The following is a 20,955-nucleotide window of genomic DNA, read 5'->3' on the forward strand; positions in this document are numbered from 1 at the left end:
TCTACAGGGTCAGGTCAGAGGACTGGAATGGCGATAGCAGAAGCTTGGTTTTGTGCTCAGTGACCCATTTTTGTGTTGTTTTTGAGGTTTGTGTTTGGATTATTGTCCGGTTGGAAGATCCAAACATGGCCCATTATAAGATTTCTAACAGAGTCAGTCACTTGTTGATTTTTTATCTGTTGGTATTTGATAGAATCCATGATGCCATGCGTCTAAACAAGATGTCCAGGACCTCCAGCAGAAATATAGACCCACAACATCACAAATACAGCAGTATATTTCATTGTTCACATGGGGTACTTTTTATCCCTGTGTTCACCAAACCCATCTTGAGTGTTTTCTGCTAAAAAGCTCATTTTATAGTTTCATCTGACCATAGAAGCCAGTCCCATTTGAAGTTCCCATCATGTCTGATAACTAAATATGCTGGAGTTTGTTTTTGGATGAGCTAGGAGAATTTTTCTTGAAACCCTCCCAAACAACATGTGGTGATGTAGGTGCTGTTTGACAATTTATTTTTAAGGTTTTCTGACCCCGAGACTCAATTATTTTCTGCAATTCTCCAGCTGTGGTCCTTGGAGAGTCTTTAGCCACTCAAACTCTCCTTCTCACCGTGCATTAGGACGATATAGACACACACATCCTTTTCCAGGCAGTTTCGTAACATTTTATGTTGATTGGAAATTCTTAATTATTGCCCTGATGGTGGAAATGGGAATTTTCACTGCTCTAGCTCTTTTCTTAAAGCCACTTCACTAATTTGTGAAGCTCAATTATCTTTTGCTGCACATCAGAAATATATTCTTTGGTTTTTCTCATTGTGATGGATTATTAAGGGAATTTGGACTTTGTTTTCCTTCCTATATATTTCTGTGAAACAGGAAGCCATGGCTGGATAATTCATGTTCATAATCACCCTGGAGTGCTCAAAATTGTGAATATGAATGGGAATATACTTCAGAGATATTTTACTCAGAAGAATTTCTAGGGGTGCCAATAATTGTGTCCAACGTGTATTTGAGAAAAACTTTTATTTCATAATGATATTTCCCCCCATTTTAAATTAGGCAATGAAAATGACTCGGGACCCTTCTCATGTGCTTCAGCGAGAATTTGAATTACTTCCATCTGGTCGATGTTTTCGTACTCCAATGTCTAGATATAACCGTTATAAAAACTCTTATAAACCGTTATAAAGGCTGTTAAGCTCTAATTCAAGGGACACAACTGTGTGACCGTTATTACTGATGTTGGTATTGTTTGTTATGCATTTTTTACCTGTATTGCTCAAAACAAATTTCCCTCATGAGGGACAAATAAAGTAAAGATTGATTGATTGATTGAAATTCTTATTATCCAATGAAGGGTTAAAATTTTGTAAATATAAGATCAAAAGGATTAACAATGCAGATTAATTTTCACAGCCTTCTTTGATCATATTTACCAAGGATGCCGATATTTTTGGCCATGACTACGTATGTATGTATATGTGTATGTATATATATATATATATATATATATATATATATACTGAGCTGAACAAGCAAGGACGCACACAACGCGATATCACTGCTGAGGTTGGACGCAGTAAGGCAGTCATTTTACATTTCTTAAAAGATCCTGAGAGTTATGGGACAAGTGGTAGATAAAAGTCAAGTGGTAGACCCAAAAAAAATCTTCACCTGCATTGTGCCAGAGGATCCGACAGGCTGCCAATGAAGACACAGGCCGATCCTCGACCCAGATTAAGGCCTTTACTGATACTGACTGCAGCCCTATAACTCATAAAACGGCATCTGCGAGAGAAGGGCTTCAAGAACAGAAACCGTCTTCAAAGGCAACGTCTCCTCCCACGCCACAAACTTGCCCATTTGGAATTTGCAAGGGAGCACCAAACATGGTACATTGAAAGGTGGAAGAAAGTTTTATTCTCTGATGAGAAAAAAATTTACCTGGACGGTCCTGATGGCTTCCAACATTACTAGCATGACAAGGAGATCCCACTGGAGATGTTTTCCACGCAGCACAGTAGAGAAGGCTCCATCATGATCTGGGGTGCTTTTTCCTTCAATGGGAAAATGGATCTTCAGGTTGTGCAGGGGCCTCAAACGGCGGCTGGCTATGTGAACATGTTGCAGCGGGCATCCCTCTTGACTCGTTTGGGTGGTAATGACTGGGTCTTTCTACAGAACAACGCTGCAGTTCACAACAACCGCCTGATGAAGAACCTCTTCCAGGAGAATAACGTCGCTAACGTTACTTGTAATGTTTCCCCCGGTCTTAAGATTTTGTTCAGGTGTGTACACACACACATTTTAAAATAAATATATTTTATTTATAAATAAATATAAATAATATATTTTATTTCAGTTAACAAAAATATTTTAAATAGCTTTAATAATAACAATTATTCAATATTAAAAAATGTCTACTTTAGAATTTAGTTCAACAACGTCATTTGCACCGCACTCCTCCGTTACTTGATCTTTTTATTTTGGTGCGTCAATCTGTTAAATTACTTTATATAATTACAATTATATATTATTATTATTATTATACATTACAATTTAGAAAAAAACTTTCAGCTATGTGGCAATTTGACTTGCACAAAAAGAATCACCTGCAGGCCTGAATTATGGATGACAGGTAATACAAGATTCATTGCAGACGTTAGAAGAAAAGCAACAGGGAAGTAAATGAATGACTGTTTGAGCATGAGATTTGAGATGCTGCACTTAATTTGAGACATATAGTAGCCATATAATATAACATGAGGCTCCGCTCAGCTCATTATTCAAACTCGTGCAATTCAATTATAGTATAATATGAAGCACTAACACTGCATAGACTACCACTTAAAACCAGTGCTGTTTAATATGCAGTAATGCTGTAGTGAACATTTCAGAATAGTTTATAATATTTTTTGTTCAGGTCTGCACTTTCTTTCAAGGTTTCTTTTGATGCAACCAAGGAAATGATTGACTAGTCTGACACCAAGGAGAGCAATGAGACAAAGGTAAAATACATAAGGTTATAAACTACATAAAAGCTATGTCGTTTTGAAGGAGTCTTTATCTGCTCTCTGTAACTTGATGACTTTGCAGGACAGTTTTGTAGGGTAACTACCCTCACAGACAGATCCATAAACCTTTGGATACTGGTCCTTTTTATGTAATGTTTGAATTATTAATCATTGACAGCTTGACAGAGCAAAGTCAAAAATATAAACTTTGACATACAAAAGAAATATTACATAAAATGCAATAACCTGTGACCTAAGATTTTCTATTCAGTGAATAGGTGCAGTGGTCTGTTTAGACAGGTGTGCAAACCAGCTGAGCTGAGAATCTCTGCATGTGCTGTGATTGGCCTCAGAGCTAACCTCGAGTTACTCAGCACTAACACAATTGCTGGTAAACAGCATTTCAGATTTTTTTTTTTTCAGTAACAAGAAAATCTTGAGATAACTGAAATATTGGAAGGAGTATTTTGCACAGACAGATGCAGCATAGGTTACCCTTTTGAACCTTTAAAACGAAAACAGCTTTAAATATAATTGCAATCACTGTGGTTTTGCATGAAGACGAAATGTTACTTGTCTTATTAACAGTTGTATTGGTATGGCTTGAGTAACCTTGTGATTTGTATTTTAATATAACAATGTTTTACTCACCCAGGGAAAACTAACTAAAAATACTGTAAAAAGAAATTTATATCAAGAAAAAACTTGTTTTTATTATCCATTATGTAATTTTACACCATTTCAACAAGCAAATTCAGAAAATATATTTACAGTAATTTTCCAAAGTTTGGGGTTGGTAAGGTTTTTTAATATTTTTGAAAGAAATCTGTTGTACTCAGCAAGGCTGCATTTATTTGATCAAAAATACATTAAAACAGTAATATAGTCAATATTAGTACCATTTAAATGAATTAATTTCTATTTCCAGTCTTCAGTGTCACATGATCCATCAGAAATCATTCTAATATGTTGAATTTCTGCTCAAGAAACATTTCTTTATAATATTGAAATCAGTTGTGCTACTTATTATTTTTGTGGAAAACGTGATACTTTTATTTTTTAAGATTCTTTGATGAAAAGTTCAAAAGAACATTTGAAATGCAAATCTTGTGTATCGTTATATGTTTGCTGTCACTTTTGATCAGTTTAATGCATCCAGCTGAATAAAAGTGTTAAACTCTTTCCAAAAAAACAAAAAAAACAACTTACTGTCCCCAAACTTTTAATTTAAGTTCATTTGATCTCATTACAACACAGCTTATGACTTCCTCAGAATTCCTAGTTATTTTAGGTGCGAGGTCCTGGCAAGTTCCTGATGTCACTGTTCTGCATGAGTTGAAAGTAGAACAGCACAATCTCCTCATAGTTCTGGATGGAGATTCTCTCGTTCACACCATGGAATCTAAAGGGAAGTATAAGCCGTTTAATATTTTGTTGTTTTTACAGTACATGAGCCAGTATGTCGCTTCAGCATTTCCATGTGTCCTACCTCGCAGTATCACCAGGTTTGTACCATGATGGGGCAAAACGATAAATGTCCGGAGACAGTTCTGTGTAGTGACGGCTGTCAGTGTTGCCCACGCAGATACCTGTGAGAGGAAATCATAGAGCTGGTTTGTTGACAAGACTAAGAGTGGGAGAAGCTCTTCCTGGGTCAATGATGTGAATAAGGACCACTTAAACCACTTGAGCTCTAGAGAGAGCAAACATGCAGTATTTAACGGCACAATGCTAAAAGCCTTACCAGGAGATACTGTGACCTCAGCAAAAATATCATGCACTGTTTTCTTTATGATCTGGTACCCAAATGTATCCTCATCATACGAGCTGATAGGCAGTGGGTCGAATCCACTGATAAAATCTACCTTCACACGCTCATCAGATATGGTGGATTCAATCAGCTTTAGAACCTAGAATGGAAATAGGAAATCAATCAATGACTTCAATGACAATAACATTTTGCTTTAGTAAAATTTAAGACTTATATTAAAGTTTGAAAATCTGCCACTCACATTGAATATATTAAAAGTAACCAACAGCAACATCATATCAACATAATATTTGCCGATTAATTCTGACCGGTGTTCTTGACTTTCCAATAACTATATCTATTTATTTATTTATTTATCTATCAGTAAATATCAACATTATACCATTTGAAATCAACATTATATAAAACGAGATGGTTATAAATCTACTTAAAGCATTAAACAAAAATGATAAAAGAAAAAAGCTAAAAGCAATTAATAATACAAGACCTCTCTCCCCCACTTCGCTTCCTGTCAATTATAAACTGTCCTATCATCATAAAGTCACAAAACAACAACATAAAACAAGAAGTATAAAATACATAGATAATTTAAATAAATACTTTATAATCTCACTTAAAATGACTAGTTTTTTATTATTCATAGTACAGAGCCTGGCTTCATAAGACCATAAAATAGATGCTCATAGAAAAATCATATCTTCACAGAAAATCTGTACTTTGCACTGCAAAGTAGTTTGATGGTATTTTACTTCATAACCTTCTATAATGAATGAGAGTACATGGATAAACAGACATACAGTCCATTCTGAATTCTGATTGGTCTTTTTTTATAATATCCATTTACTTTGCATACTATCAATTTAGTTTTTTTTTAATCAGTATATTTCTGTTACTGTAGGTTTAACTAAGCGTTCTGCTTAAACTTCCTTTGTTGTCTTCCAAGCACTGGCATTTTCTTTAGGTAAAGCAAATCTTTTTAAAAGTATGAACTAATTAAATGTGCTAATGCTGACCTCTCACCTCTTGCAGTGTCTGGGAAGAATGAATGCGGAAATTGACAAAGGCCTCAGCATATGCTGGCATAACATTAATCTGTCAGAGAGAGAAAGGCGGGGGGAACAGTTGGATCTCCATTAATGCTGAGAGTAATTTTATGTGAATATATGTATAAACTGAAAATAAATTATGTGAATGGCAGCCCACCTTAACACCAGAGTTAAACATTGTGACGGCAGTTGTTGTCCTCACAAATGCATTTGTGTCAGGCTGTCCTTCCAAAACACTGCACATGTGATTTGAAAGTACCACAGATCACAGCATGTACTCATTAGTTATTGTAGTGAGCAAAAAACATGGCCTACCCGCTGAGCAGTGAAGAGAAGAGCCACAGATTAGACATGACCATTCTGTATGGCCAGCCAAACTAGAAGGCAAAAGAGAATGAATAAAACAATTTAGTATTTGTAGGAAAGCCATAAGCATTTTATATCATGTTTGTTTTATTACCTTATGTGCCAGATGCTCAAATGTGGCACGCTCTGGACCAGTACCAAATAGATTGGGCATCCGGTTCTTCTCCAACCTGGGTAATTTTGAACCAAAACAAACAATTACTTACATAATTACTTTATGTATGACTTATTTATTCATTAATTAATTAATGCGTTTGTTCAAAATATTTATTTTATTTTTTATCATAATACAAAAATGGGTATAAAACTAAATCAGAACCAAAGGAAAAGAAAAATGCAAGGCAAAATTAATAATACATAAAATGTATAAAACAAATGCAAATAAATACTTCATAAAGCTCACAAAGCTTTCTTAAAAGTTTAATATTTCTATAGTAAAATTAGCTTGTTTATTTAGAGAGTATAGAGCTTGGCTTCAATTAACAATACCATATGTTTTTAATAGTAAATTAGCATTTATGAATATGAAATTCAGTCAGAATTATAAGAATATACATTTTAATTATAAAAAACCATATCACGAAAATCAGTACTTTACACAACAATGTAACTAAATAAGCAGAATGGCAAAATAAATGATTTTATTTTAAGAAGGTATTTTACTTTATAACATGCTAGAATACAGTGTAATGCAGTTTTATAAGTAAGATTTTATTTCTATTTTTTCTTTTTACATAAATGTGCCAGATGGACATTGATTATGGCTTTTGCATTGGGTTTATTCCATTCTGTCTTGCTTTTTGTAAATGCAAGATCATGTCAAATATGAACGGACCCATTAGAGGTGCAAGAAATATTGAAATTAAGGTCTCCATGTTCACAGTTTTCATATTACACTAAATATTAACATTTTTTCTTGCCTTGTAACTGCTGAAGCCAAGATGCCAATGCCGCTCTCTCTGGGAGGCATGGATGAATGTCCAGGAGGAGTGCTGACACTCAGCTTTACTGTGGCCTGACCTTTCTCACTTACACCAATTCTACAAAAACACACAAGAATAAATTACACACTACTTCAAGATCTAAATGATCAAATTAAAACAGTAAAACAAAGGTCTCACAGGGCCCCAGGTCCGATCAGGCCATCTACCACACCATCCATGATCGTGAGACCTTCATCTAAAACATACAAGAGCTTCACCCCACGACTCTTCAGGAGCTTCACGATATTCACAGCACCTTGTGGGCCACCGATCTGAGAAAACCAAATTAACAACTGCATTAACAAGCTTTCTGCTGGGATTTTAGCAGATAAACTATGATTAGCATTGAGACTGACCTCCTCATCGTGACCCAAGCCAATGTAGAAGCTTCTCCGAGGAGTGTAACCTCGTTCCAGCAGGTATTCCAGCGCCTGAAGGATCCCCTTCAAAACACACATCATTACAGTGAGCATCAGGCTGGACTGAACAGATGTGAAAAACGATGCAGTGCTGATTCACTGTACCATCACAGACTGTTTATTGTCGATGGTTCCCCGTCCATAAATGAAGCCATTGAGCTCTTGAGCAGAGAAAGGAGGAGCATCCCACCCATCCGCCTCATTGGCCGGCACTACATCAATGTGTGCCAGCAACATGTACGGCGCCAGATCAGGATCGCGTCCTGGTACTGTGAACAGGTGGCTGTAGTTTCCCACCATCTCATGTTGGACCAGACTGGATGAGAAGATCTTTGGGAAGACTGAGAAAGGAACAATTCATTATTAACCTTCAGTAATCTTTAATGACACTATATTTTACAAATAAAGCATACAAAAATAATCCTTAAATAATCACTTTCTCACCCCTCCTCAGTAGCAGGTCAAACTCTTGTAGGGCACTTGTGTTCTGTTCTGACTCTGAAAATGACACTGTGGGAATCTGAACTGCGACTGTGGGAGATAAAATAGAATAGAAGTAATAAAACAAGAAAATCTGACCATGTTTATATGTATATGTATATTAAGCCTTTATTCTGAAATGAGATTTTCATGAGGTTTTTAGGCCCTGAAGTTTCATTTATTTTATTTAGACAATAGCACAATAATTTGCAAAAAAAAAAAAAAAAACAGTACTTAACTTAGCCTGCTGTATCATATTTCATACACAAATTTCTAAGGGCTCTACATTATCAACATGATCAAAACTTTGCTGAACATTTTGTTTACAATATACTGTATGCTATAGTTTATACTTTATTAGCAAGTAAAAGCACTTTTAGAAAAATGTCCACCTTCAGGTCATGCAGATTTTTAAGTAAACAAAAATAACTTTTAAATTGTTAGTAATATTTCAAGATGAACACTCGCTATACTGACACAACTTAGGTTTACTTGATAATCCCTCTCTCTCTCTCTCTCTCTATATATATATATATATATATATTAGAAAAATCATGTCAAAATGCATCAAATATGATAGTTCAGTGTTTAAAGGAACATTTTTTTGATCCCTCAATTATTGTTGTATTGCATTGTTTCTCCCCCAACAATAAAAATAAGGCTGTAGAGTGTTAATGCAGGCATGCAAGCTGTTCTACTGATTTCTTATAATCTGAATATTGACCCAAATAAATTAAGCCAATGAGGGCATTTAATTTTAATTTTGCATTGTCTGAAAATAACCAAATTCTGATTCTTTTCATATTTAATATTACTTTCTCCACCAATTTATGAAGTATTTAAAATTTCTAAACAAGTATAATTTTGATATAATTAGGCTTTTCTTACCTTTAAAATTTTCCAGCAGCTGCTTTTTCTGTTCTGGACTTAAACTGGGATAAATTGTTGTTGCATTTTCCCATTGTCCAAGTTCTGTGTTCACTTTAAAGGTATATGTCCTACCAATCACAACAGCAAATAAAATTAAAACCGAAAGTACAAGGATTAACAGCAGTACTCCAAAAAACTTCAAAATGGTCTTCTTAGTGATTTTGGTCTTCATCTTTCAGAAGTTGAGGAGGAATGACAGTCATCTGCATGATCAGGGTTCACATTTTTTATTGCCTTCTTGACAACTGGTGATGTAACATATGGAGCCTGGGCTGGTGTGGTGTGGAGCCAATCACAAACGTAAAAAGCAGTTGAGATTTTTTTTAACAACCTACTGGGGTTAGAGTAATCAGCAACAGAGATATTGAACAATATTATCAATCATTATCCCCTTACACTTGATTGGCTCTATGACTGACTCTCCTCTCCACCTGTAGCTGGTGTGTGGTGAGTGCACTGGTGCCGTTGTAGTGTGGCTGCCGTCGCATCATCCAAGTGGATGCTGCACACTGGTGGTGGTTGAGGAGAGACCCCCCTCATGATTGTAAAGCGCTTTGGGTGTACAGCAATACACAAAGCACTATATAAATGCATCATTCATTCATTCATTAAATATTGAATAAATTAACAATTTGAAGTATTCTGCTGAATATTGAGCTGCATTACACCACATATTTGTAAGGTCATATTTCATAGAAAAAAAAAAAAGCTGTAATTCAAATGAAACTCAAATCACCATTTTCTGATATTGATTCTTTTTAAAGGGTCACACAGTACAGCTATTAATAAGCTAATGTAATAATTTCCCCATTTTGGGTGTCTGAATTTAAGGGCCATTGGTCCCATTTACACAAATTTGGCATCTAGAGACCCTCCTGGTGTTAATATAAATTAATTTACATGTGTAACTTTATTAAGACACAGAGCAGTGTTTTAATTAATTTCCTTTAATTAAAACAAACAAAAGGTACACATTAAAAACCGCATCATTAATCCAGCTGTGTAAGAGAAGAATGTGATTGTTTCTGTGGGAGTTCAAATCTCAAATAAACTGTATAAAATACACATCTATGGTAAAAGTCAGTGGTAGATTAGTCCTCTGAGGTGTATATGAGAGCAGCTTCTTGCAGACCTTCAAGCAGAGCAGTGAAAGGATTGGAGAGCGGCTCCTCCATGGACGCGTAGATGAGATACAGCAGGCAGACCACCAGGAGGAAGACCACGATCTGAACCCACAGAGGCACCAGACGCTGCTGAATCTCCTGCCTCTCCAGTGTAGTGGGACTCAGTAGCGGCATTTCAGGGTATTTGAATTGCACAGGGCGGCCCGCAGCTCCCTTTATAGGCCGTCTCTTTGTAGCACTGCAGGCAGAACAAAAAGATCTTAGAACTCATGTACAATGGTGAACTGAAATATAGGCATGCAAGTCCACAGTTTGTGAACAATGGTAGTATTTAGTTATGAGAAAAGTATCACAGATGGTACTCACTAGATTCCAGTGGGGGTTTTGGCAGTGTCAGGAAACATCTCTGAAAGAACATCCGTCACAGGTTCCTAACGGCCAGAAGACACAAAACAGACTGAATAAGAAAACATACTTTAAATGAAAGATTTAGAGTGAAACAGACATCCAAAAAAATAAAAATACGAGGGAGGATGGAGTGAAAAAGAATGGAGAAATACCAGCTCAGACTCATGAAAAGCAGATTTGAAAGTCATGTGGAAAACACAAATCACAGTGCAAGAATGAATCTCAAAGCTGAATTTTCAGCAGCTATTTGTCCAGTCTTAAGAGTCACATGGTCCTTCAGAAATCATTTAAAATATTTATTTTAAACAGAAAGCTTCTGTAAATGTCTTTGCTGTCATTTCTGATCAATTTAATGCACCCTGAACAAAAACAAAGTCTTACTGACCCTAAACATTTGATTTGAATGATGTATACCAATTTTAAGTAGAGGTGTGCGATATGACGATTTTTGATCGTGGACGATAAAAATGTCCCACGATCTGCTTTTGAAGAAATATCGTAGTATCGTGCTACAGCGCACATTATGTCAAATACAGTTCTGGTGCCTCCGTCTCTATATACTGTACAACACGACATACAGCAGCAGAGTTACTCTGACAGGACACTGCACTTATTCGCGATAGCAAAAGTACATTATTTGCACACAAGCCTTGCTGGTTAAGTGTTTAATTCGCGCGCTGGTCTGATGTGTGCTTTTTCTGAGGTCATACACCTGAAGCACGCGCACTAAAAAGCCTGTCTAACAGCGCCTGATTACTCAACTAACTTATCTTTTGCGCTAATACTGTCAAACACACAAGGTTTACATACAGACCGAGTTGGTTAGCTCTAAAATGAAAGTAAATAGTTAAGTGAGAAACCTGTATATTAGATGCGTGCAGGTCTTAAAGGGACAGGACACTAAACATGCTGTCGACTGTCATTAAAGGGATAGTTCACCCTAAAATTAGATTTCTGTCATTATTTGCTCACTCACATGTTGTCCCAAACCTCTATTAATTTCTTGTGCTGAACCCAAAATAAGATATTTTGAAGAATGAGGGTAGCCAAACAGTTGCTGGTCTACATTGACTTTGATAGCAGGAAAGAAAAATCCTATGGAAGTCACTGAGGACCAGCAACTGTTTGGTTTTCCACCTTCTTCAAAATAGCATTTATGTTCAGCAGAAGAAAGAAACTCATTCAGGCTTAAAACAACTTTTGAGTAAATGATGGTATAAAAATAAAACATTATGACAGAATTGACAGACAGATGACTATTTATTTTTGGGGGAACTATTCATTTAACGTTAACAAAACAACAAAACACAAAGAGAACAGGTGCTTTAGGAATCAGTCCATCTAGTGTTTTATTTTTGTGTGTTCATTCAATTTCATTGAATGCTCCTGCTAAATACACCTATTGTACCTGAAAATAAAGCACTGTTTTATTTGTGTATTTGTAATGTGTATCTTTGTTCTTATTTTTTAATAAGAAAGATAAAATAATGACAAAGATTTTTATCTTCGCCTACTTTGGCCTAAATTTCTGCCATGTCTTTTTTTTGTTACCTTGAAAGGCTTTGTTTTTCTAGTTTGGCTGTAATGCTCAGACAACTTGTAAAACCAAAATAGTAAAACCAACATGACAAAGAATCGTGATAAAATGGTGATATTTCTTAAAAAAAAAAAAAAAAAAGTTATATTTTTTCCATATCGCCCACCCCTACAATTAAGTATATTTTCCTCAAACTCTCAAAAAATATATAAATAAATTACTAAATAAATGACAACAATTTGTACATTTGTTAAGTAACTTTTTCCTACTGCTTCCGGATTTAAATATAGTACAAGATGAAGAGTGTAACAGTGCAGCTCAGCCGTACAGGGCTTAAGTATCATGTGATCTGCATTCATGTGCACAGCATTTAGACACACGAGTCAGAAACAAGAAAGCCAGGCCTTTGATAGAATTTATAAGCTCTTTTCTCTGTGTGATCTACCAAACATCAATGCTGTGATTAAACTTTACACTACCTTTCTACTTTTAAAATAAGGAAGAGAGGAATAAAAATACACCTTCTCTCTAAAATTAAAAAGACGCATTTTCCTGGCTTTTTCCTTAGTACATTTCACAGGGGTAGAGCTCTCACATCTGGAAAGCCAATGCAATAAAGGGAGAAAAGAAAAAAAAAAAATGAAAGAGAACTTCGAGGCATTTCCCAAAGGACAGAGGGAGTGTGAAAGCCCATTAGATGTCTGGCAATGCAGCATGTCTGCCGAATTAAACATCCACCGAAAGAGTGAGGACAAATGAAGAGGCAGACCCTGAGGAGAGAAGGTGGCGGCTGAGGGGGTGAAACAAGCAATTACTGTGACAGTTTGTTTCTGATGGGATGGAGACGTTAAACAAAGAGATCTGCCAGTCATGGTGTCTTTATCCAGTCTCATGAAGTCCTGATGAGAAAACCAGAGCTTTTGTTAGATTTGTTGAGTGATGCCGTTAAAGCAATCATATTATCTGTAGCCACAAACCCGCAGGGCCCTGCTGTCCACCGTCTGCTCGCTTCTCTGACCAGATCGCCTCTCAATCTCTGTTTGTTTTGACTGAGGACTGAATCTGTTCTCAATCTGTTGACAAAAATACAATCCCACATCAAAAATAAACCAAGACTCATATAACTACAGACCAAAACAAAACCACTGACAATCATCCCAAAATTATTGAGATTCTCAGTTTAAACACACACACACACACACTCCCCTCTTCCACCATCTGAGTGATGCTGAAGGATCTGTACAGGGACCCGCTTTGACTCAAAGACCCATTCTGGGTGGCGTCTGAAGACTTGTGCTGACTCTTTCCCTGCAATGGAACTAAATTGAATAAGCAGAACTGAAAAGCACTATGACATCTGGAACGGTCAATCAGTTGCCGCAACAAGAGCCCACAATCTTTCAGTGCAATGGAATCCAATGTTTTCTAAAAACCAAAAAGTGCAAGGTGCATATTTATTTTTTAATTGTTCACATGACAAAATCTGTGTAAGAAACAGAATTATAGTGCTTTCGACCCATTTATCTCCTACAGAAAAGCATCCCTGTGCCAAAAGGAAATGTTCATACTATACATTTATGAATCCAGCTGAGGGCATAAAGCAGCGTGGGTAAAAATCTCTGCTCTGACTGAATGTCCCTGTCTGTGGATGTAAAAATTGCAGTATGACATTTGTCGCAATTTAATGCCATACCAACTTTAACCACAGAGTGATACCATTGTTCACACTACTGAAAAACACATTGAGACATTAAACTGCAACATCAATTTTTATGTGTTAAATACTTTATCCTGCCCAGCTTAAAAAGCAGAAACAACTTCTAGTAGGTTGTCTCTGTAGGTTGAAACAATGAGGCTCTGCAGTGCTAAACATTGTTCTGTTTGCAGAGCTTGCCTCTCTTTGGTGTGTGGGTGCAATTAGGTTAGATGCAAGCTGCAGAAATTGAATAAAGCCCATACAAAATAGCTGCAAAGAGGAAATTGAAGGAAAAAGGCTCAAAATTGACATTTAGCAAAAGCTACTTTCTTAATAATGACAAAAATACCAATATATGCCTTTTCTACTTAGTTGGCTATTATAGATGCACAACACCAACTGCTCAGTTTGATTAAAGGCTATCTGCAGGGTGTCAAATCAAAATTAAGACCCCAAAATTAAGAAATCTGCACATATAACAATAACACTGTCCATTCAGACCATTAAGAAACTCTTAAATCTTTTGCTTAATTAAACAGGCTTAATGAGGACGTCACACTGCTAATCAGCAAACAGGATAACTGCAAATGTAAAATACTCAAGACATGTTTTATTCAATATGTATTGAAAATGGTTTGTTACACACAGTCACCAAAATGTGCATGGATGAATCATCCATAACATGCATTTATAAAATAGATATTTTGTATATTATACAAATATATATTACTTCATGTCACTTTAAGGCTTATGACCTCATTTTATAGAACAGAATTTAAGATTAGGAACCTTGATGTATCCTGAGCAGGCAACACAGCAGTATAGGCTCTTTAGGGCAGGATTATCTTGTTTGTCATTATTTAATCACAGCATTTTGTGATGCTAGAGGCACTGAAATTACACGCTTCCACTTTAAACTCATCATGCCACCAAATCAGCTTGAGTTACCATCAAATGCTTCTATGATGCATCAAAAGTGTCTGTCTCGCATACATAATTTATGATGTTACACAACAAAACTGACAGACAGCTGGTTGTTTGACCTCTTTACAGAGAAAGATTCAAGCAACATCTCCTGCCCATGTTAATGATCAACACTCTCATAGCAGAACATGAACAGGCAGTGAAGATAATGGATGAATCATGTTTAAGTCTCAGGAGGAACAAAGGATGAATTGAGGTGCATGTAAAGCCACTTACTCTGCTTGCCGTTTTACTGGTCTCTGTCCGGGCCATCGTTTCAGACCGAAGCTGCTCTGACTCTAAATAAACATGTAGAACATGTATAACCAGCAAGAACAGTAATACACACACAGCCTGTATATGAAAGTCAATAAAATGCCTATAACTTAGTGATGGGCCACAAGACATCCAGTCTTCAGAAACTAGTTTAGATCATTTTAGAGCCACTTCTTTAGTTAACATGCAAACAGCATTTTGTGCCCTTCCAATGTGCTGCTTTTGAACAAGTACACATCCTGTACGAGGTTGTAAACACCGCTAATGGTTTTAGTTCAAGGTTTCTAATGTTTTTGGTCAAAACAAGCCTAATCATTAATGGTTTTGTTATTAATCGCTCAGTCATTCATGCAACCCAAAGACTATTCAAGAGGCAATGCTGCTCCTTACCAGAGTCCTTGTCCTCATCTTCCTCCCTCCCATCCTCTTCCTCATTGTCCGAGTAGAGGCCTGCATCCCTTGTGCCATTGACCCTGTGCTGTGATGCCTGTGCTGAAGAATCTAGCAGCCTTTTCAGCTTCTTTTCATATAAAGCTCTAGTGGAAGCTGCTCGAAACATACACACAGACACCATAAGAACATGCTGAATTTATTGCATTTTCAGTTTTGAAAGTAAAGAACTATGACTCAAACAGACTAACCTACAATGGGTCCAGCTTTGACTCCATACTGGAGCAGTTTGGCTTTTAGCTGATCATCAGTCAGTAAGACCAGGTCTACCATTTCTGCTGCCTCTTCCTTTTCAGCCTGTACAGTGAAATACACACACAACAAACTATTTAATAAAAAAAATCCTGTCGAGGCAGTGAAATTACAGCGATTCATCATGGTGGAGCGAGGAATCAGCACATTTTAGCATAATCTAATAAACATACGCTGACACTAGCTTGCCAAAGGGTGAACCTCGGCTCATGCAATCCTCAACAGACTCTTGTTTTGAGGCTCTCTCGCCTTTGCATCTTGTTCTGAAAAGGGGTCACATCCAATATTAGCTGCTGTTGCAGTTTCCCAACCAACCTCAGGCTGAAGAAACTTCACTTTTTAGCAGAATTGAGCAAAAATGCTTTCCACAAAATAAAGACAGTGATTAAATAAACGTGAGTCCAGATGGAAAGTCAACACATTCGTGACAAACTGAGAAAAAATACAGAACAACTGAACAAAAATGAAAAAGAATGATGCTTATCAAATACTTGTGGTTTACATTATGTAAAATGCACAGCAGTGTTAATGGCTCAGAACAGATAGCATTTATCTGAGCCATTTCATCGTAGCATTTAGTCAAAAATCCCTTTAGCACTTTGTTGCTCAAACTCACAGACCACTCTAACTATAAAACAAATTGCAGACAACCTAATAGTCTCATTTGCTAATAGACTTCACTGATCCTGCCTTGAGCCACTAATATTATCCATCATTTTTCTAGCAATAAAACTAGACAGCAGTTTGGAATGAACTAGACTGCTACTTTCAGCCAATAAGCCTAAATGAGCCGACTGTTAGCCAAGTTAAGCCAAACATTTACATACACTGATGTATAACTGAGTCACATAAATCAAAAACACTTAAAAACTAATTATAATACAGGCACATACACAGTATATTAGTATTGTTTATACACGATTATAGAATTTGTCAAATTTTGAGTTTTATATTTTCAGTTTACCTTTTCATTTCTAAGTTAGTCATTTTATAGTTTATACAATTTATTTTTATTCCAGTTTTACTTTTTTGTGTGTGTAATTGTAGCGCTTAAACGTTTTATTTCATTTAATGGCCAATGCCAATATGCATGTTGTGATAAATCTTCTCAAATCTTAAGATACACCGAGTGCTGGTTTTTCTACAATCGCTCACCCTTTAAAAAGTTCCTAACCTTCACTTATAACTAACTATGGTAAATTCGCACCAGTAACAGACAGATTCAAAAGTACTAGCTTTAATGCAAAATATAAATGGCCTACTCAAGAATCTGGCAAAGACATGCTACTTTCTAGGGCAACACCACTTTGGTCATCACACAAACACTTCTAATCATAAACTGAGAATTTGATACCCAAGTCTAAGATGGCTCTGACCCAGATTCCCCAGCCCCTGTTGAGGGCCCCCCCTGACCCCCACACACACACCTGCAGTGGTCTTACACACTGCCAGAGTGTGTGTGTGTGTGAGACAGCTGGAGCTCTATTCTATCATGTTACACTCTCAAAAAACCCCCAAAAACAATTCCCCATTTTGACAGAGCAGTCTTTGATGTTGAGAAGCATGCATGCTTTATCTGTAGTTCACTGCAGTTGGGAGCTGACAGGCAATGCCCTACAAACCTCTCAACAGCTTGAAAGCAAAGAACATATGGGTATGAATATTCACAGCACAAATCAAATCTATTTCAATCACGCCACCTTGTGTCAAACTGTTGGACAGACAAGTGTGGATCTGGAAAGAGTTTTGGGAAATCCTTCAAAATCCGTCTGCAAGATGTGAAAACCCCTGTCATTGGTTTAATAACGTGACCTCTACAGCTTTAACTCACGCTGCCAGTGAGACGATCCTCCTCTTCATCGCTGGAGAAATCAGTGCTGTTTATCCTCACATGTTTGAGATAAAGCTCCACATAAGCGTGTTTCTTGCTCTCCGGTGCGGGTAGATCAACATTATGCGCTATGAGCTCCGACTTTAGCCTCTCTTTGGAGAAAAGAGCGGGGTCTTCCACAAACACCGGCATATCAGGTGTGGAAAGATAATGCATTTGAAAACACCGGCCCTGAGGAAATTATTAGGATGGTCGGTGAACGAAACGTCGGCTTTGTTTTCCAGAAAACTGTCTAAGTAGTAACTTAAGCTCACTAGGTTTTGAGTGTCCCACAGCCGTGTCACCAGCAGCTGTTCACAGGGGTCTCCCTACAGAAACGCCTTTTGATTCATTCATGTGGCTGTGAAAAATACCACAGACACGAATTTCCCAGTTTAAATCAACAGATAAGACACGGTAAACTATATACACGGATATTAATTCATATTTAAGGTGAATAACGTAAGTAGGCTCCATGTGTTAAATAGAAATCTTGTGTGTTTGGTCATGTAACTTAATGTTTTAGCGTGTTTAAGGTGTGAATTAATTCATAAAGCCAATTATATTTGCAAACTCACCTTGTTAGAAGCTGTTGTAAGATTTACATGGGATAAAGTACAAAATAGTGCTTTAAACAAGGCTTAATGAGGCCGCTTTACCTGAATAGTATTTCAATATCCGCGTGCTGTCCTCTGATGATTACTGACAACGTCACAGGATGGATGTTTTCCCGCCATTTCTTCAATGAAATGGAAACTGCAAAAACATATTTTTATCGTCAGTGTTTATGTATTTTAACCATAAAATTGATTTACATTTTATATGTAAAGTGATAATGACCTGCTGACTGCATAGCCCAAAAAATAAATAGGCTACATGAAATAAAAATACTGATTTCAAACTATTACGCACACACACACACCCATATATATATATATATATATATATATATATATATATTTATTTTTTATTTTTTTTTACTTTAGATGAATGAATGATGCATTTATATTGCGCTTTATTGTGTATAGCTGTACACCCAAAGCGCTTTACAATCATGTGGGGTCACTGGGGTGGTCTCTCCTCTACCACCACCAGTGTGCAGCATCCACTAGGATGATGCGACGGCAGCCACACTACAACGGCGCCAGTGCGCTCACCACACACCAGCTACAGGTGGAGAGGAGAGAGAGTCATAGAGCCAATCAAGTGTATGGGGATTATTAGGAGGCCATGATAGACAAGGGCCAGTAGAGGGAATTTGACCAGGACACCGGGGTTACACCCCTAATCTTTACGAGAAGTGCCATGGGATTTTTAATGACCACAGAGAGTCAGGACCTCGGTTTAACGTCTCATCCGAAAGACGGTGCTTTTTGACAGTATAGTGTCCCCGTCACTATACCGGGGCGTTAGGACCCACACAGACCACAGGGTTAGGATAAGATAAGTGTATGTTAGATTAGCATAAAGCTCAGTCAGTAAAAATGTCCATTGTCTAAACTTGTGTTAATGAAATAAAATCTGACAATCTTATTTTTTTATGAAATATTGCAGTGTTTTTTATTCATGCACTCATAATCTTTAAATATAAACAACAACCTGTGGCTCACATGAGATCACAGAGTGCTGCAGGGAAATTTTGGAGATATTTTAAGCCAGGGTTTGAATGTTTTTTTGTTTACACAAGCTCACTATATTTTCACATTTTATTCTTTAGCATAAAATACATCAGTGATACCACTTTTTTGTTGTTTTTAAGCTTTTACTTGTGTTGTTGTCAATTGTCGGTTGTCAGAAGATTAATGATGGTGGCGTTGAAGTCCTGTGACCTTAGTGTAGCTTGTTTAAAATCATAAAATTATTGTTATTTTGGGAAGATTATGATGAACAAAACATGTAAGAATCATATACTTTTGTTTGTCACAACATTTTCTGCAGTAATCCAAAAGCCAATGGAAAAATTCTGTTGAGTTTTTGTCACAGAAACCAGGGTGATGCTAACTTCTGGGGTGGCCTACAAAAATACATCATCACTGCAGCACTCCATTATCAAACGACAATGATCCAATCATGAAAATTCAATGATCTAATGGACAAAATCAACTCCCGTCCAACATTTTTGTTTGTTCAAGTAGCCTAGCTGATTCACTCAAATATATGTCATAATAGGGAAGAAAAAAATGTCTTGCCATGGTGAAAGACCCATTTTAACGGTCATCCAAAATGATTTAACCATTCATTGCTGTGATAAGAATTCCAGAGATCCACATAATGATAAAGTTCAAAAAGCAATATAGGCTACATTCATGTAATGGCATCTTAGAGTTTTTCCTAACGACAAGGCAAAATTTTGAATAATAGAATATGTATTTTACAAATAAAAGGCAAAGGCCTGCATAAAATTGCATTCTCAACAAACTGCAAATTATTTTCTTATTCTTCACACACTGTCAGTTTTCAATTCCATGCTGGCTTATCGTGTACTACAAGCCACTTTAATAAGCTTCAAGAGTCCAGAAGGATCTGCCAACAGTAAACGTGCCGTGCATCACAACTGCGCTCAGTCTCCCTCATGTCACTGGCAGACGTAGGCACAGATGCTGTGTGTTTCACCACTAAGGTGCATCCCTAGTGGATGAACTCCGATTCACTCTGCTTCTCTTTTCTGGAAATGCAATGCTTTGCCTGTTGCCCAGATTAGTGGCATTCATTCGCTCATCAACATGCATAACCCACGTCCCTCCCCCACCCCGTCTCTCTGTGTTTCTCGTTCTCATCGTTTTTGTTTAATTTTTTTCTCCTTTCATTCTCAAATGAATGCATTTCTTCTCCCAGGAAACCATGATGCAAGGGAGGGCAAATGTGAATATACCATCACCCCAATGCTCACCCAGACAGTCTGAGACTGGAGCAGCAAATTGCATGTTTAACATTCAAAACTGGCACTCTTTTAAACAATAACACAGCTATCTATTTAGGCATTATTATGTTGCTGTATATTTCTTGTAAATGAAACATCTCAGCTCTTCTGTCCTGTTTTATAGCCATGTTAGTTCAACAGACAATTGTGACTGAACTGCAACAAATGTGTAGTAGCGAATGCTTTGGATATATACTGGATTGATTATATCCACTGCTGATAAGCCACTCTGTACCTAATGGCTTTGAACCCTACATGAGACACCATATCAAAATCACATAGGAATAGAAAGCCATAAAGCACAGTAGTGTTTTGAGTTGAATCAGGCTGTACTCGTGTTTAGTTCTGAGGTGAAACCACCATGAGACTTGCCGTGTTTCCGTACTTTTATGGCGTGACTGTTTTTTTCACGGCTAAACAGATTCTATTTAAACCACTTGAG

General features: G+C 36.9%; 2 protein-coding genes across 4 annotated transcripts; both read right to left on the reverse strand.

The window, feature by feature from the left end:
- Positions 1–3,713: 3,713 nt before the first annotated feature.
- On the reverse strand, positions 3,714–9,189 carry LOC306860275 (N-fatty-acyl-amino acid synthase/hydrolase PM20D1.1; the record flags this gene model as incomplete). The annotated part of the gene is made up of 13 exons (XM_079401890.1): positions 3,714–4,424; positions 4,512–4,611; positions 4,767–4,932; positions 5,814–5,885; positions 5,997–6,075; positions 6,155–6,216; positions 6,300–6,375; positions 7,126–7,245; positions 7,327–7,460; positions 7,545–7,631; positions 7,713–7,948; positions 8,052–8,138; positions 8,976–9,189. The coding sequence occupies 13 exons, from the start codon at positions 9,187–9,189 to the stop codon at positions 4,310–4,312; spliced, it is 1,548 nt and encodes a 515-aa protein (XP_079258016.1). The 3' UTR covers positions 3,714–4,309.
- Positions 9,190–9,229: 40 nt separating this feature from the next.
- LOC306860276 (lamina-associated polypeptide 2, isoforms beta/delta/epsilon/gamma-like) lies at positions 9,230–18,303 on the reverse strand. 3 transcript variants are annotated; one of them, XM_079401893.1, is made up of 12 exons: positions 18,253–18,284; positions 17,869–17,954; positions 17,555–17,785; positions 15,663–15,768; positions 15,412–15,567; positions 14,983–15,044; positions 13,660–13,728; positions 13,293–13,382; positions 13,064–13,159; positions 12,902–12,985; positions 10,508–10,572; positions 9,230–10,379 (listed from the first exon to the last, which is right to left on the reverse strand). In XM_079401893.1, the coding sequence occupies exons 3-12, from the start codon at positions 17,768–17,770 to the stop codon at positions 10,109–10,111; spliced, it is 1,215 nt and encodes a 404-aa protein (XP_079258019.1). In that variant the 5' UTR covers positions 17,771–17,785; positions 17,869–17,954; positions 18,253–18,284; the 3' UTR covers positions 9,230–10,108. The 3 variants fall into 3 exon arrangements, with proteins under 3 accessions (XP_079258019.1, XP_079258017.1, XP_079258018.1); XM_079401891.1 differs by lacking the exons at positions 12,902–12,985; positions 13,064–13,159; positions 13,293–13,382; positions 13,660–13,728 and having other exon boundaries at positions 18,253–18,303; XM_079401892.1 differs by lacking the exons at positions 12,902–12,985; positions 13,064–13,159; positions 13,293–13,382; positions 13,660–13,728 and having other exon boundaries at positions 18,172–18,284.
- Positions 18,304–20,955: the final 2,652 nt, after the last annotated feature.

The sequence above is a fragment of the Barbus barbus genome, assembly GCF_936440315.1.
Source record: "Barbus barbus genome assembly, chromosome: 41".
Taxonomy (NCBI): domain Eukaryota; kingdom Metazoa; phylum Chordata; class Actinopteri; order Cypriniformes; family Cyprinidae; genus Barbus; species Barbus barbus.